The sequence below is a fragment of the Papilio xuthus genome, unplaced genomic scaffold (assembly GCF_000836235.2).
Source record: "Papilio xuthus unplaced genomic scaffold, Pxut_1.1 DF825946.1, whole genome shotgun sequence".
Taxonomy (NCBI): domain Eukaryota; kingdom Metazoa; phylum Arthropoda; class Insecta; order Lepidoptera; family Papilionidae; genus Papilio; species Papilio xuthus.
Window position 1 is genome coordinate 7,605,742 of NW_013532703.1, and position 18,508 is coordinate 7,624,249.

General features: G+C 33.3%; 3 protein-coding genes and 2 non-coding genes across 5 annotated transcripts; 3 read left to right on the plus strand and 2 right to left on the minus strand.

Annotated features, from left to right (window-relative positions):
• Positions 1 to 1,474: 1,474 nt before the first annotated feature.
• LOC106124170 (Calcium and integrin binding family member 2) lies at positions 1,475 to 5,978 on the minus strand. Its single transcript, XM_013320640.1, has 5 exons — positions 5,604 to 5,978; positions 4,897 to 4,931; positions 2,760 to 2,877; positions 2,304 to 2,431; positions 1,475 to 1,914 (listed from the first exon to the last, which is right to left on the minus strand). The coding sequence occupies exons 1-5, from the start codon at positions 5,652 to 5,654 to the stop codon at positions 1,677 to 1,679; spliced, it is 570 nt and encodes a 189-aa protein (XP_013176094.1). The 5' UTR covers positions 5,655 to 5,978; the 3' UTR covers positions 1,475 to 1,676.
• Positions 5,979 to 6,858: 880 nt separating this feature from the next.
• TRNAH-GUG (transfer RNA histidine(anticodon GUG)) lies at positions 6,859 to 6,930 on the plus strand. The gene has a single exon. It is a non-coding gene; the product is annotated as a tRNA-His (tRNA).
• Positions 6,931 to 10,417: 3,487 nt separating this feature from the next.
• TRNAH-GUG (transfer RNA histidine(anticodon GUG)) lies at positions 10,418 to 10,489 on the minus strand. The gene has a single exon. It is a non-coding gene; the product is annotated as a tRNA-His (tRNA).
• A 1,631-nt stretch (positions 10,490 to 12,120) lies between these two features.
• On the plus strand, positions 12,121 to 13,417 carry LOC106124191 (uncharacterized). Its single transcript, XM_013320659.1, has 3 exons — positions 12,121 to 12,219; positions 12,638 to 12,725; positions 13,215 to 13,417. The coding sequence occupies exons 1-3, from the start codon at positions 12,159 to 12,161 to the stop codon at positions 13,345 to 13,347; spliced, it is 282 nt and encodes a 93-aa protein (XP_013176113.1). The 5' UTR covers positions 12,121 to 12,158; the 3' UTR covers positions 13,348 to 13,417.
• A 1,272-nt stretch (positions 13,418 to 14,689) lies between these two features.
• Positions 14,690 to 16,049, plus strand: Ubc13 (ubiquitin conjugating enzyme E2). Its single transcript, XM_013320349.1, has one exon. It carries the CDS (start codon positions 14,910 to 14,912, stop codon positions 15,363 to 15,365), a length of 456 nt encoding a protein of 151 aa, XP_013175803.1. The 5' UTR covers positions 14,690 to 14,909; the 3' UTR covers positions 15,366 to 16,049.
• The last annotated feature ends 2,459 nt before the right edge of the window (positions 16,050 to 18,508 follow it).

Below are 18,508 nucleotides of genomic sequence, written 5' to 3' on the forward strand. Positions count from 1 at the left end.
CTACATCTATGCTAAATTTCTGCGAGATCCATGCAGCCGTTCTAAAAATACTGTCTAAATAACTTCAAATAAAGACAAATGTTTCCACAAACCGCAAACCTCTTATAAATGTTATACGTGATCTCGTCTTTGAACCAAGGACAAGCACACCTGAATAACCTTTAACATTTAAGCCATTATAAGCAAAGGATCCAATTTATGTAATGGATTTTATGATAAACTAGCCGTCGCCCACGAGTCTGTCCGCGCGGAATTAAAAAAAATTTGTGAGTAGCCTATGTTTTCTTCCAGACTATTTTCTAAATGTATGCCAAATTCCATCAAGATCCGTTCAGCCGTTCTGAAGATATATTTAAACAAACATCCATCTAAACATTCCGATTTATAAAATAAGTAAGATTATAAAGTTTATTACTTACAATATCTTTTTTACTATAATATGAGTTTCCTAAGCTTTTTAGGTTATGAAAATAGACACCTAATTACTAGATAAAATGTTGCCACAAGCCACAAATAGATTGCTTAAAGTCTAGGTTTACATTATAATCGAGATAGTCAATCAACGTATAACTTAATTACAAGCGACACTTGATGGATGCAAGATAGATTGACAATTAAGTTACTTAGGGTAATGAAACAGTAATAGGCAATCAAGGCATTGTCGCTGATAGATGTCGGTATGATCCCAACGCAGGATAGCGGCTAGCCTATATACATTATAGATATAGGACTTTAACTAATCCTTTTCGTAGATAGTTGGCTACTTTTGATTACTAAACAATCTTTATTCACTGCCAATATTTTGAGTAAAACAAATAAAACAGTTCTAGTAATTAATTTAGCCTATTAGCTGTGGCCTGAGACTCCGTCTGCGCGGGATTAAAAAAATAATTAATAGCCTATGCGATAAAGACTATGTTCTACACCTATGCCAAATTTCAATGAGATCCATACAGCGGTTCTCAAAATATCTTTAAACAAACATCCATCCATTTAAACATTCGCAATTATAATATTAGTAAGACCTATGTTACTCAGTGATGATTATCTTTCTAATGGCGTAAGCATTTTTGATATCGGTCTTAGAGGTTTTGGGTATATTCGTTACATAAAAAAATATATAATAAATCATTGATCTTTAATAAAATTAGTATAAATGAATACTTACTTGATAAATATTCAAAACAAAAACGTTACATTTTCTATATCTGATGAGTATTGAAATATTTAAGAAACATTTTATATAAAAGAACTTGAGAAGAAATTTTGTTTTATCCTCATAAACAATATTTGCAAAAAAACCACTACTTAAAAGTTTCCTTTTTTCATTTCCTTTTATTTCTAAAAATTTTATAATAATTCCACAGAACAAAATTCTCACGGAACAAACGAGTTTTAAACTCCTACGCGTTCAGAAAAGCTTTTAAATTGTGAAACATAAACAACATTTTTAATCATTGTTAAGTATTTATTTTGATATTGAATACACACAAAAGAATGAACAAAATAGTATGCCTGATAAGTGTGACAGTTTTGGGATATGTTTTTACTTTAATTCCAACTTTTACTGGTGCAATGATTTCTCTCTATGGAACACCAAACCTATAGGTACTCCTTAGCTGTCATGAATGTAGTCAATAATTGTTTCATTCATCTCATTTATTCTATCAATATCATTAAACTCTAATATGAAATGTGGATAAAAAGTCAGGTGCGCGTACAACGACATGCTCGAAGTCCATAAAGGACAACCTCCCGTCTCCATCAACATCGGCCTCGTCCAACACGCTGGCGACGATCTCGTCTCTTTCCTGTGGATGCAACTCGCCCTTGGTCAGCAGCCGTGTCGCTTCCAGCAGATCCTCGCGTCCTATGTACATGTCGTCGTCCAGATCGTAGATACGGAATGCGTACCTAGTGAAAAAATACAATAAGTTCCAATACGAGTACTGGATGAGATTAGTTCTAAATGTTATCCTGTAATATTGAGAGACAAACTTCTGTCTTGTCTTCTTCCTGTTTAGGAATTGTTTAAATAGATTATTAGACACAATTAGACACTTAAAGAAGTCAACTGCAAATAGTATTTAATCCGTGGCAAATCCACATTTTAGGATCCTCAAAATATTTAAAAAACTAAAACTATAATACTTTAAGCAATATTTCAACAAACTTAACATAAAAATATGTATATAAAATTTAATATCCTACATTTCCGACGAAATATATTTTATAAATCTTGCAATTGCAAAATCTTTCTTTGAAATGTGTGTTAGATTTAAAGTGCAGAGTGGCAGTCTCACCAAGCTTTAATATCCCTCGGCGCCGCTTCACTGAAGACGGACATCATGTCGAGGAAGTCCTCAAACGTAAGGTTGCCGGAGCCGTCGTGCGAAAATACTTGGCAGATGCGACGCTTGAAAGGATTCTCCTGAAACCAATTTTAAATTTAACATTTTATATTTCGATACGAACTGGAAATATCGATTCGAAGTCGAAATAAGTATTCGATTTTTCGAGATTAAATTTAAAATATTTTATTCCTTTTATTAACAACAAAAACAATTCGATAGCCGAAAATAGATTATTTTTCTTATCTTTTGATCGGTTTTGCAAATACGGTACGAAGTAAAAATATCTCGAGATCAATTGTTGAGTTCGGAGTTATTGTAAAACCATAAGTTGATAGCCAAAATTAAACCTGGGGTGACACCTCGTATAAACTTAGGTTATTATTGTCAGTAATACAAGAACAATACCTTTAATTCAGGTAGTTTTTCTATTTCTTCTACAGGCACAGCTATGGTGTGAGCTTGATTTTCCGTCATCCGCTTTGGGACAAGGTCCGGGTTCACTTCTCGAAATCGTTTGAAAACTCTAATAAATATAAGATTTGTAATGATTAATAGACCTCAACTATCAATGCACTTTTTACCTATGGAATAATTATTGTGTAAAACTTGGTATTTACTACCAAAACACTAGTTCAAAAATATAGTCATCTCTCTCATTCTCTATCAGAAAATGAGAAACAACAACAGTACAGTTGCTTCGTCGGCATGTAAGCCCACGATAAGTTAAAAATAATTTATAATAAGCTCTAGCAACTAATAATCCATTTCGTATTCTTTCAACAGTCCTTATGTTTTGTAATCTGTATCTTATGAGCTATAAACGACTGGCCGGTGGCAACTTCATCAAGTCATAAAGAATAAAAACTTTTTTTTGGGACAAAACAATTTCATACCGCGCCGGTCACTGGCATTTGCGTACTCTTGTAATAAAATACAAAGATAAGACATTTTCGTCTTTTATTTCGTTTATTTCTTTATTGAATTTTAAAAAAACTTTAATTGAATTCTCTGCTAAATGCTTCAATACAATATTAATGTAATTAAATTTACTTAAATACTTATAAATTACGCCAAAATAAAATTATTAAAGAAAAGATATACCATGGAATTTTTAATCTGTAAAATAGAGTGCACATTGCATGTAAAACCTTCATTAATCATCGAAGATCCAATCATAGTAATGATTTTAGTGCACAATGAATGGAGACAGGTCTATTATTTATAATATTATTCTTAGAATGTATTCCGTATTTAAAAATGTAAGATTTTATAACAAAATAAAACTGTTAGTTCCCAAAACATTCTATGTATTTCCACTAGATGTTGCCCGTGAATCCGTCCGCGCGGAATTAAAAAAAATACTTGATTTATAGCCTATGAGTTCTTCCAGACTATTTTCTATATTAATGCCGTATTAATAGAGATCCAGCCGTTCTTGAGATACCTTCAAACAAACATCCATCCATACAAACATTCGCATTTATAATATTAGTATGATATTCAACTTTTGTTTACAAAAACATAAAGTATTGGAATATCAAAGGCGAGTAATATCTAAATGTTTAATAAATATATTGAGAATAATATTATATAAAATATCAAAGGAAAATATAAATTTCACGATACGGTAATAGTTTTCGCATAAAGTACCCATTTTCTTGAAAAATATCGCACCGAATGCCTGCGCCATTAAATGAAAGATGTCGTCTTACTGAATATAACAGCTGTCATAGACAATCGTACAATAAACTACGCCTTTCAATATTCGAAAATGATATGGAAATATTTGTGATAACATTCTACGAACGAAGGAGAATATTTTGCAGTTAAAACATGTTTTTAAAGGCACATTCATTTGTATGTACAAAAGTATGTGTACATTCGCGCGCAGTATGTGTTGCATTGTTTTTAACTGTAGTAGAGTTTTAACATCTTAGCACGAATTGGCCTGGCTCGCCCGGTGAAATACCACGACCACACAGAAGACAGGCGTCAAGTGGAAGCAATTCCGCGTACAGTCTGATGAGTGTGCGTCCCGGATGCCTCATTTAGTCCTCTTTCCCTTCCCACCCTTTTTCTTATAAGGAAAGGATGGGAAGTGGAAGTGGACTTTCCGGATGAGAGGATGCATAGGAAGGGAAAATATTTTCTTTCTGTGCATCCTCTCCTCCGGCGATTAAAGGTAGTCAACGCTATGCAATTGCGTATATCTATGGGCAGCGGTCGCTTCGCTATTTCAGCGATTTCAAGTGGCCGTTCGCTCGTTTGCCACCTTATGATATAAAGAAAAAAAAATGGCTAGTCCCGCTAGTAGAAAAAGCGTTTAAGATACGAATTTAAAACAATAGCTATGTAAGCTTTAACTAGTACAAATACTGGGATCATAAATTGTTTACGTCTTCGTTGTTAAAAGAACCCAAGACGATCAGCATTTTTTACGACAATACTCAAGTGAGTGCAGACAAGAACGTAATAACATTCAGATATTTCTCTTCTGTCGACCAGAAATTGGATTTGTTGATAAACGCTATGATCCACTTACCTTAATATTTCCTTCCTTGTAAAAAATGTACAGTCCTATTCATAAATCAAATACATTTTACGATTAAAAAGATGTACTTTAAATAAAATAAAACTTTCAAAAAAGTAATTTCTTCACCTCCAGAGGCACATACCTAAATATATTGTTAATTTTTTTTCTTTTTCTTTGGCTTATTAATTTATTCATTTTTGTCTTTATGTTGTACACCTGTTATTGGATAAATTATCAGTTTTATTGTGTTTATCTTTAGTGTGTACGTGTATAATAAATAAATAAACTTTTGACCTTAACAGTACTCGTATATACGAACGAATTAGTATATACGAGTACAACTGTGCCTCGTGGCTGAAAATTTTCCCTTGACATTGTATTTGTGCTAAGTATTAAATCAAGGTCACTGAACGTATACTACAGCTATTATTATAATTATCTAGTAAAATAGCACTTCTATGATATTAAAAGCACATAAGTCCATTTCTAGATTATCCTGATCTAGTAGATAGGAATACGAAAAGCAAAATTATTCTTTGAAGACCATTACGAAGACTTCTTTTAAAACTTTACATTTACAAACTTTTGATTTAACAACGATTTTAACAAAAATCAAAACACAACTATTGAACCAATTGAATTGATAATACCAAAGCTTTTTTATTCGAGTTTTATTTGCGGTGTCAATTTTTTGACTAAAAAATCAATTTATTTACCTGATAATCTTCTAATTGTTGTTCCGTAAATGTTACAATTTTGTTCCCCATTCCCGTAATCCAGCTTGTTCGAACTCAACTCCTTTTGAATAATAAATCACTGGAATATATTTTACGTTTGATACAAAACAGCCTGTTGCGACGACAGCCACAAAACACTGCCGGTCGGAATATAGTATACATTTTGGATTAGGGCGTGACTAGCGCAGACTAACACAAAACAGAGGCTACTAATTCATAGAGTACCTTCATGTATAAGACGCCTAAGTATGCTAGGTCTGTTATCTTTTTCATTCTCTATGAACATTAAAAAAACATAAATAGAAATATGTTAAAGCGTTCAATTCTTTAGAACTTACAATTAAAATATGAAGAAGACGCCAATTAAATGTTTTTGAAATACGAAAACAATAAAAGATAGTATAATTTCAAGCTGAAATTATGTACATCATGATTTCAGTGCGTCCTAAATTAATATTAAATCATTCGCTCTACTTTTAACATTATACTGTAATTACAGTTAGGCGGGCCGGCTGTTTGTCGCCGCGCCCCGACCTCGTCTAGTCCATTCTTTACCGATTGCAATACAATTTTGTCGTATTTTTCTGATAATTTTTACTTCAAGACTAAAATCAAAGTTGAACGGTACAATTTCCCTTTTAGATTTAGTATGTAAAATCTAGACTGCTTAAGTAACCCTTAAACGACTCTGGGTACATAGAAAATGAACAAGGACGTATGAATGGAAAATCTTTTGAATGACATCCAAATAAATAACTCATGTTACGTCAGTTCCTCAATCAAACTGATGTGGGAAACCTTCGTCGATTTTGAACGTATTCCGGCTTTTAGATCACTGAGTTATTTTATTTACATGAAATAAAGAAACTTGCCTATCTTCTGAAACGTATTTAAAATTAGTTCTCATAGTTGCTTTCAAATATTTTTTAGTAGCGCATTACACAATTGTTCTCGAACTTTCGTTGTAAAGATTAGCTGTACAACGAAGCAGCTATAATGAGACGTATTATTATTATTAACTCTTTGTCATCAATTTATCATGTATCGTCATAAAAAAAACATTACAACTACGACCTTTTTTAAAACTCAACTGTTTGTATTTCTGCCAAAAAACAACAATTTCTGTTGCACAGTAAAAACCGATTCCAAACGTTTTTGCTATCGGCAATATAAATTACTTTCTAATTCGAGAGATAAGTTGCTACAATTCATTTTACTAGCACAAGCTCCGACAGCCGTGATCGTCTAGTGGTTAGGACCCTACGTTGTGGCCGTAGTAACCCAGGTTCGAATCCTGGTCACGGCAGCGTTCAGCTGTCGCGGCGGAGCTTATATTTTTATTTTCTTTGGTATTATCTAAGATTTAAGTTATTTAATAAGTAGACAACAGATATTTATTGTAATTTATCCAAAACGCCTTGCTTTTAACTCCCTGTCGCATTCGTCTTGGCATTCCTTTATGCTGGCGTAAATGTTGACGTTGTTCCCCGGAGAGTCACACTCGTCGGACCATCTAATCAGGATACACTCCTGACCATTCGCATCGTAAGCATACCTGGTCAAGAAAGAACATGAATTTATTTTTCGTTTTTTAAATGACACTGACAAAGTTGCAGATAACAGCCAGTTATACAGGGTATCCCAAAAGGTTACGTACATATGAAGGGGGATGATAGGGGTGGTCACAAGGGTCACCAGAAAAATAAAATAAAAATTCCCCTATGGGTATTAAAAAAAATAAATGGCATTTTTTAAAAACTTAAAAATTTTACACCTTCTGGGGCAATCCCCCTTCCTATGTACGTAACCTTTTGGGACACCCTGTATGTAAATATATTCTGCATAAGTAAAATACGATATACATAAATTACTTACTAAAACCGACTTGCGATGTTGTGTCTAAGATATTTGGTGTAAGGTAAGAGTGTTCAGTGCAGAAAGCTCCGTTGGTGTACATAAATTATAGATTTAGAACAAGATATTGAAACGTACCATTTGGAGAAGACTGCGCTTTCTTCGACAACACATTTCGGATCCACCGTGTCGGAATTACATTTCAGGGGATTTACTGGAATAGTAGAATAATATTAACCATAGAGTTATTTAGTTAATACTGTAATATTACATGTAGTAAATTGATATATAAACACGGCTAAACACTCACGTATATTCGTCCGGTGGCGGCACCGACTAGTTTCGAGCCCATCGGGGGCCCTTCATCAGGATGCGTGGTACTGGCCACCGGACGAATATACGTGAGTGTTTAGCCGTGTTTATATATCAATTTAGTATAATGTCTCACGAAAGTTTGAATAATTTAATTATATGTAGTATTTAACATTTAAACTTACTTGCATCCGAACTGAAAAATGCGCAGGAAATAAAAAATAACAAATAAGTTGCATACATTTCGCTAATGTTAACCTACTGTATGAGAATTCCTTTTTTTCTTCATACGAAAACATAAATAAATAATATATATAGTTTTTTATAATTAAATTACTAGCGTACAGAAATTATCGCATGGTCTATGTTTCAATAAACAGCGATTTATTTTATCAGATAGAAACAAGGAATTTTAAAATTAAAATTATATAAATCTGACAACCCCAAGAATACGAATCGAAACACATCTCACATTAAATCAAAGAAGTTATTAAGGCTGCAGGAAACTACTCTCATGAATTATGTACTTTAGAATCTATAGTTGAATGTTAACTCGACCTATATACATTCGTACATATTTTTACATAAAAAAGGGTCTTGAAAGTGATCCTATTAGGGTTCCGTTTTTTTTTTCGAGGTACGGATACTAAGCAGAAAGCTCCAATGTCCCTTTAGTATGAAGGGAGACTAGAGACTGCTATAACAAACCAACCATTAGTTATCATTGTATCTGTCTATTTCCATTAACTTAAATCTATGTACATACTTTAAGAAATTAGGAACTATAATAAATTGTATATAAGATACATGTTTACCCAACGTATATATTTACCAATGGCAATAAATACATTTGAGTCAAAAATAAAATAAAATTATTAACAAATATTATTTTATTGTTGGTCAGCAAATTAATTACCATCGTTGAAGAACATGTCAATTTTTCTAATGACTATTATCACATTCAGCTAAACATATATCTTGATTTGTGAATATGTTTGTGTCAACTTCGGGCGAAGCACATTCGTCGGACCAATGCACTAAGTCACAATTCCCGCTGTCCCAGTCGTAAACATACCTGAAACATAAGAAAGCCTATAATTGTTATTAAAATTGTAATTGTAAAAATATTGTTATTAACACCTGTACTAAGGGTTAATTAAATAGTTACTAAAGGTACGCTCGCGCCATTTTTTTTAATTTTTTAAGGTGCAAATGAGCAAGCGCCCACCTAAATTTCCCAAAACATTATACGACGTGATCGACACCTATCTACATTTGCAGATGTAGAAGGGACATAAAAAAGAGCATTGTTCCTATGCGTCCCTTCCTCAGCCAACTCAACCAGCCCTTCGCATCTATTTATTACAAGAAAAGAGTAGGAAGGGGAAGTGGACTAAAGGCACGCACACTGCAAACGAAACGCGCAATTGTTTTCAATTGGGCCCATCCGTGCAACAGATGTTATTTTTGATGTCTCTACCACTGTTGTAGAAGAGAGAGAGAGAGAGAAAGAAAGAGAGAAAGTGTTACAATTCAATCTCCATTCTCTTACTCTTATGACGTACTTAGTAGGGCCATTTAAAAAAAGAATACCATTTAGAGCTTGGTGTGGCTTCGTCGACAAGACACTGTATTTCTGTTGGTTTTTCATGGCATTTTCTCGTATCAACTGTGAAAATGGTTAAACTTAAATAATAAAATCTTAATATATTATAACATACGAATATATTAAAAACATATAAAAAGCTTACGAGCTTCTAATAGCGTCATACAAAATAGTAAGACGAAAGAAATAAATAAAATAAAATTCATCTTTACAGTATTACCGTTACCGTTTTACAATATGTATCTCTCTTTCTTTCACGCGGCTTATATTTTTATTCAAATTTAACGGTAAATTAAATAAAACAAATTGTTTTAATATAAAATTCGATAAATTATAATGAGTTAACCCATGGTCCATGTTACGAACTTTTGTGACTATGATTATAAACACGGATAAACTATTTTGTAAATACCATAACCTGTGGTGATACAGCAGGCTTACGTTGACTTCTGACATCATAACCTCCAAAGAACACCAGCCCCAAGTACGATGAGGAAGTTTTGCGATCTCCAATTGAATAAGATAGGAACTCTTTGAACTGCTTTAATCACACTGGTGCCGTTTACAATCTTCCAATTGCTATAAAAAAACAAATGACTGTGTTTAGTAATGAGGTGTCAAATAACACAGGTACTTTTAACTGTGTAGTTATTACCCTATGTTGTGGCCATAGTGACGCAGGTTCGAATCCTAGTCAAAGCAGCATAGAGCTGTCGCGGCAGAACACTTATTTTTACCCCTGTCTTTAGTTTACGCCATAATACTTTTATATTGAGGATATTTTGTTTCTTCATTTTTTCTCTTTCTAAATCACGTTATGTATACCAAAAACCAAGTACTATTTTCAACGTTGAAATACATAAGATAATTTTCTTTTATCGTTTCTTTATTAATTCATCAAACAAAATGCAATATAAGTAAAAAGTACACTTATCAAATATATTATTATATTAAGTTTAACGATATTGAAAAATGCTAAATTGGAATTAAAAAAAAAAGTCCCGCCGCGACAGCGATCCGCTGCCGTGACCAGGATTCGAACCTGGGTTACTACGGCCACAACGTAGGGTCCTAACCACTAGACGATCACGGCTGTCGGGACAGTTGCTTGTTACACAAATTGGGAGTTTGTTATCGTTTTAAATTCGAAATATGATTACAAAATCGGTTACGGTCGCTGCTCAATACTCGGCAACAAAACATTGGTTCCACTTTCACTAACAGCAAAACATTTTCATGATTTCGAGTATAAAATTGATGTTATGCTGTTTAAATTCTTTTACTTTTTAGACTTTATATACTTAAAATATAATAAGATGTCTCTACTTTACCTAATTTGTACTTAAATGTACAATTACTACCTTTCAAGCACCCTAGCGAAACCTTTTGAAGGCAGTTTCCATTTAAAGTCTTATATTAGTCCTAAATTAACCCTTAAGAGGCCAAGTTTTGAGTTAAACTTTTATTCTGTGCCTAATTAGCACAAATAATGCGTTCAAAGGATAAATTTCGTTAGGCAGCTGTAGGCGGAATAACATAATATATATTATTCTTAAAAAAAAATCTTTACCTATGGAGTCTTTGAGGAAATTAAAATTTTTAAATCGAACTTCGTATAAAGTCTAGGACGTAAGCTTCATCAGTTTTCAAAGCTTTGTATCTGTTCGTAGTTGATGCTACGGTAAAGCCTCGAAGCGATACTGGAATTGAGTTTGTGTCGCGGTAACCAAACGGTAATCCTTTGCTTTGCGTCCCTGATATCTACATAGATACACTAAACCAAGTTTACCGGAGTGTAGGTTCTTTGACTGCGTGAAATTAAAAAAAAACAATCTTCTTTCAAATAGCTACATAGTAAGCACATAGAGTAAGGTGTATCTTTTTTTATGGTGAGATAGGAAAATGTAATTTTATTGATACTGGCACTTTGTCACTTGTGTTCTTAATTTAAAAACGTCACCGCTTTTTATTTTTTAGCCAACTTTAAAAAGAAGGAGGTTATCAATTCGTCTTTATGTTCTTTTTTTATGTGTGTTACCGCGTAATTAAAAAAAAATGTAGTCTAAACGTATATTTATATTCTTCGACGTTTATAAATGACGTGAAAATTCTTTTTAAGTAATGGGAAAACAAATGATCTTGAGAATATCGCGGCAAACGGAAAGTGTTGGAAAAATAAGAAGCCATTTATCTTGGTAACGAACGATCGAAAAAATACGCGTTGAAGATAAAAGATAAACAATTGTGAGGGTCTGAGAGGACATTGGACGAATGGAATGCTATTTATTCAACGTGAACGTCCACGTTCGCAAATATCTACCGGTCTTGTTCATTGTGGGATATTTTATATAACGATAGAAAGAATTTTAATAAAAGCACTCCTTGTCCATCTGCTTACGTGAACCTGAACCATAAAAGTACTCCTTAAAAAAACTTAACAGTTATCACTTGAGAAAAATTGTAGGAAAAAACACAAAAACAAAATTTGCAATCTTATACCAAATATTTAACTTTAAATTTCTTTTCAGAGCTGTTTCTAAAATATTTTAATAAAGTATTGTTTTCTGCAATTTTACTGAATATTGTTTTGTCGTGCTTTTTAAAAATTTGTTCCGCTTTCCCGCGCTTTGTGTACCACGTGACATCTAGTTAGAACCGTGACTAATAAATTTTAAAGATAATTCCGTGAGATTTCCTTCACTATGTATATAAACAAACCACGATAAGTAGAACGACGATAACCCTTTGATCGATTTGACGCCATGTTGAATATTTGTTTCATTATCTTTACTTTATCGATGATTGTAACTCAAATTGAATCATGTGAGTGTTTTTTTATGTTAAATATTTTATTATATAGTATAATACTACTAGAATACGTTGTTCTAAAACTTTCATTTTTCATATTTCTCTTATTTGAATTACCAAATGCAGGCCAAATGACTTTCTTATAGAACTGTAATAATTAGACAAATCTTACTAATATTATAAATGCGAATGTTTGGATGGATGGATGGATGTTTGAAAGTATCTTTAGAACGGCTGAATAGATCTCTATGAAATTTGGCATACATATAGAACACATTCTGGAAGCCTATGTGTTGACTACTAATTATGTTTTTTTTTTATTCCGCGCGGACGGAATCGCTGGCGACAGCTTTTTAGAATAAAAACATCTAAATAATTAAAAAACAATTAATAATTTTTAATCTACATTTTATGCGTGTGCTTTATATTACAGTGGATTCAGAGTTATGTAAGGTACTCGTAAAGGAAAGACACTGCGTCATAGAATACGCTGCAAGAGACAGATGGCCACATACTGAGCGGTATCATAAATTATTTTTATAGAAAAAATTGAAATTATTTAAATATAATATTAGTTACTATTAAACTTAATAAGCTCCTTCTAGCTAGCTAATAGACAATGAATGTTCGCGGTAAACTCCGAAACTACTGAACCAATTATTATCAAATATTGTAAGCATCTATATTTTGGTCCAACTTGTTGGACGAAGTGGTGGGCAATAGCTAGTATCTGTATATTTTAAGTTTGACCTTTTTATAATTGAAACAGGCAAACGAGCAAGCGGTCTCTCGGTATCGCTAAAATAGCGAAATAGCCACTGCCTATAAACATCTACAAGAAGCAACAAAGTATATTTCTCTATGCCAAGCCCACTTCCCCAGTTACTTCCATTTAAAGTGGGAAAAGAGCAACTGGCTACCTAATTTCGCCAAAATAGCGAAGTTACCAATATCCATTGACGTTCGCTTATTACAATAGGATAACAGAATATTTGTTTTTTTCTGTTTAGTTACTCATACGATTGGGACCAGAAGAAATGTATACTAATAAGATGGGCGGAGCACTGCGGCGCCGCGCCCGCTGGCACCAACAACTTTGCCAGCGAGACCGAATGCAGCAACGAATGCGGAGGATGGGCTTGATAAAATACGATACTTATATTCCTTTACTGTTAATTACTTTGGAATTATTATAATTAAGTCGTTAAAAAGTGACTTTTTATAATTTTATTTTGATAGAAAAAAATCCCTTTATCAAATCCTATATGTTTTTAATTGGCATAAGTTGTTGAAATTCAATAAGACGTGATATAATAGGGAATAATATCCTACAATCAGACTGTGTGAAGAGCATTAAGTAGATACTTTACAGGTTTCCTAGCTCCATTAGACAAAAATTGAATGACATTTTTCATTTTGAATATGAAGATCGCGATGTCTAGACCGTTGAATAGGGATTTTTTACCTTTAATAGATAGAACAGATGGCAAATTCTCCAATACTAAGTACATTCTCGGAATCTATGTAAACGATTTGTTTGTTTGGGAAGACCTTAACTGATTTAATTAAAATACTTTTTGTCAAATATGATTTTTCTTGCTTCACGAATCGAAAGAGGTAGCGTATTAAGACGTAACCAAGGACAAAAAATTAAAAGATATAAAAATGAATTCTTAAATATTTCTTGTAACCTAAAAAAGTAAATTTCTAACTCTGAATAATTATCTATACTGAAATAGTATAACTATGACGTATTAATAAATTAATTATTACCTTCTTTCAGTCAGCAGTCGGTCAAGAGATGAAAAAATAAAACTTATTTACAGTAGAATTGATACATGTGTACCAACGCCATCTATGTATTGACACTTGAAATATTTGCTACTTTCTTGTCATCATTCTCATTGATATTTTAGTTATATATGGTCTGGTACTGGTCACTTTTGGATTGTTCATATTCTTTTGTTAAATAAAGGTCTAGCTCATAAAGGTTTTTTTAATAAAGTCGTCTCGTACTCAATCCAGATTAATGTCATTATTATAAACGGTAAAATTTGCGTTTTGTGATTATGGCAATCCTGTAAAAACCACAGAGTAAATAAGTAATTACACCTAAAAATGCAATGTCACATGTTACATAAGAGGTTGGAACACATTGGACTTCAAAAATCTAAATTACTAAAACTCTTCGATAATTACTGTTAAAAATACTGCTGTTTAAGAATAGCAGAGAAATTAGTTATCACTCAAAGTATTTCTAAATGCAGACAGGAAAACTAATTCTAATTAATACAGTTGACACTTTACTCGACTACGCTTCTTTATTAACTTTTGAGCCTTAAAAGTACTATCACAACTGAAACTTTGGTTGGGTTAAAACTCTTTTCCGATGAGACCACTCAATCTGGTCCAATTTGAAAGAATCCAAAAAAATTAAAATGCAAAATAATTTTCTGTCTATACTCTATGGTATTTTATGCTATATTGTCTATACTTGAAAAAATTGAAGTTGGTACTATACTTGCGCTTTTGTAGTCGCGTTTTGAGAAAAACTATGCTAAAATGCTATTATAATTTGTTGTTATAGAATTGGTGCCTCAGAATTCGTTACAAACACGTGCTGTGCAAAGACAATTGGATATTTTTTTACAATTATATGATTACCTGCTTTCATTTGATAAATTGCGCTAGACCGCATATATAAAATGGCAGCCCTACCACGTAGAATAATCAAAGAGACACAGCGACTTATGCAGGAACCCGTGCCGGGTATCAGCGCAGTGCCTAGTGAAACCAATGCCCGTTATTTTCACGTAATCGTTACCGGCCCGGAAGACTCTCCATTCGAAGGTGGACTTTTCAAATTAGAACTTTTCCTGCCAGAAGACTATCCCATGTCGGCGCCTAAGGTTAGGTTTATTACGAAAATTTACCATCCGAACATAGACCGACTGGGTCGTATATGCTTGGATATATTGAAGGACAAATGGAGCCCAGCTCTACAGATACGCACGGTGCTGCTGTCGATCCAGGCGCTGCTGTCGGCGCCAAACCCGGACGACCCACTTGCAAACGACGTAGCCGAGCTGTGGAAGGTGAATGAAAGCGAAGCAATTCGAAACGCAAAGGAGTGGACACGAAGATATGCCATGGACAACTGAGCGGTCGCGAGCCTCGCGCCGCCCGCACGCACCCATCAGTGCCTATCCCACGCGCGTGACTCGAAGGGGACGAAAGTAAAAAAAATATCATGATTTTAAGAGTGCAAGTTACGTTTACATCCTAGGCCCAATAACTTGTGAAGAGACAATTGTGAAGAAATTTATATAAACGGTGGGCGAGGGCGCAGCGCGCGGCCTGCGCCCGCCGGCAACCTTAGCATTTCTACAGCCTCGCCCAGAGCCGGCAGCCCGCCTGCCTGACTGCCCGACCCTGCCCCCTCATTGTTTAACCCTCACTTGTAGCTTCGTTATGATATTAGGTATGCATATTTTTTTACTATAATTAAAAATAGTGAATATGGAGTATCAGGAGACTTAAATGTATATATTTCATGGTTATTAAATTTGGTTAATTTTATACAAAGGAAAAAGTGTCATCACAAAGTTCAACGCCTTTGTAAAAGAATCTTATCTATTGTATTTTGTTGCAAGACCTGATAAACTATAGGAAACAACAATACTATCAGATCTGTAGCTAACTAAAGCAGAACTTTGTTTTTGAACTCTATAACAATTGTTTTAGGTAACTTATTTTCCATTTCCAAACACTGTTCACTTAATTTTATTGTCTCTTATGTGTTCTCTATTTGTGTCTTGTATTAAAAGAGTCATCAACAAATTGTATTTATATTACATTTCATTTGGCTTTGTGAGCAAATTTCAAAAATACATAATATAAAAAAGCTAATTAATATTTTATTTATAACAATCTCTTAAAACTAGTCATCTATAGATAAGATCTAACATATTCACTTTACGAGGACAGACAGGAATCGTTTTATGATAGCTATCATAACATGTTTGTTACAATGTGTTTGTCCAACAATATTATAAGAAAGAAAGCTTGTGGTTCCCAAGATAACAATATGTCAAATTAAATATTTTTGTGATTGTGCACTTCCAATAGTAATAGTCTATATAAACAATTGTTGATTTAAGCAAGACTAGAAGTTGTCACCCACAACTCTGTCTATGCGGAATAAAAGAAACTTAATGAGTAGTCTATGTGTTCTTACAGACTATGTTCTACATCTGTGCAAAATTTCATCAAGATCTGTTTGGCTGTTCCGGTGATACCTTCAAACATCCATCTATCAATCCAAACATTGATATTTATATTAGTAGGATGAGTATGCCAACCCATAAAGTACCGTAGTTACTTCTTGAGTTCAAAATGGTTTATAATTATTTATGTATTGAAATTACATTTAAATTTTTCCACCAATATACTTGTCCACTAAGAGTACCCATAAAGATTTATACTATTTTGCGAGTGACAAAATAATATCCCTCGGAAACATGAAACCTAATGGTAAGTAAACAAGTTACAAGTCTTGTATGAGACCAAAGTGTAGAAAAACATGATTTCTCAAATAGAATGAGAGACATTGCATAAGTTTTGGAACAAGTGCTTTGGTGTGCATTTTCATGAAGAAACATATAGATTGGTAAGTATAAACATTGTTTTTACCTATTGCGGCAGCGGCAAAGTTAATGATATAGGATTAATACGGTAAGTAGTACTTTTTAGGTTAGGTTATATATAGACCTCTCGGTTGATGTCAATAAGAGCCATTCTTATATAATTTCAATGTCTCACTGGCGAATAATACTGTTGCAACCTGCACGTATTTGTGAAGAAATTCAAAAATATATGTGAAGTCAACCAACTTACATAGTGCCAATTTGGTGGATTAAGGTCTATTCAACCTTAACCTTATGATAGGATCCGAGACCTTTGATGTGCAAGTATATGAGTTGACAAGTATATAATTAAACATTTTAGATTGAAAGCTGATTTAAAGTTCCCTAGGAGCCCTAGGTTAATCATCATCACCAGAAGCTGAATGATGTAAAGAAGTATTTAGGCATTGATTAAAATATACATAAGTGATGTGGGTAGACAGAAAAAAGAATAGAAAGTAGCATTTAACACGCCAAGCCTATATTTTAAACAAATTCACTGAGATAAATCCAGAATTTTGTTGGAATATAGATATTTTTCCCAAAAGGTATCTCTGCCATTGTAAATTAAATAGGAGTAATTAACGTATTTTATTTGGTATACCTATATATTTGATATTTATTCAATTAAGAGGAAACTACAAAATCAGTGAACATTTGTCGGACTACGTCATCCAGAATATTGCGGCGAAGTTTTTGGTGGTCGCGGATCACCTGACCATTTTTTGTATGCCTTTTTTCTAAGCACGCAACATTGCATGTACTGATGACGCAACAAAGCCGTGACGTTTTCTCTTTTATATAAAAATTGATTTGATACAAAAAATTGTCACGTGATTTTAATAAAATGTGACTTTTTGAGTAGGTACTTTATAACCAGCAGCCTGTTTTGATTCGCACAGGCTCCGAGCCCGTTGGGGACGTATAGTAAGCTGAAGATAAGTAGACAGTAATAACGATTTTTTATTTACTTATTTATTATGTTAACAATATTACTCAGAAGTAAAGCATTCTGATTGTGAAATAATATTTGAAATCAGTTTAATGGTTAAATTTATTTGTTACATACATACAAATCTCTTTATAACATTAGAGTAGATAAATCCTAGGCAGACTAGTGTTCGCCTCCACGACCTAGACTACGTTGCTGACTCGTGTGAAGCCTTTGAATGCCGTCCTAGAGCCGTCGAAGCATTGAGCGAAGTTATTTGTTGTTTTTTTTTCAATATTATATCCAACCAATGTTTTATTGAATTTATTACAATCACGTTAGTTATTGTACTTAAATATTGTTTATTTATTTGATTTATTTTAAAACCCAAAGTTCAAAAACTAAATTCTTTTTCAAGTTATAATTTATGGGGTGAGACATCGGAGCCAGCAATGGACGAAGAAATAAATGTGGTCGCTAATTATCTTTCCAATTCGATTTTAACTTGACTGAGAAGTCAAGGCCGTCAACTAATCTTCCCTTATCTACACATCTGTTCGTGGTTACATTAGTCTGGTAGAAATTATCTAAAATACGATCGGCCGACATAATTCTAAAAACAATAATGTGACGTAAGTACTACCGAATAATGCAGCACAATATACGTAGAACTGTCGCATTGTTTTTG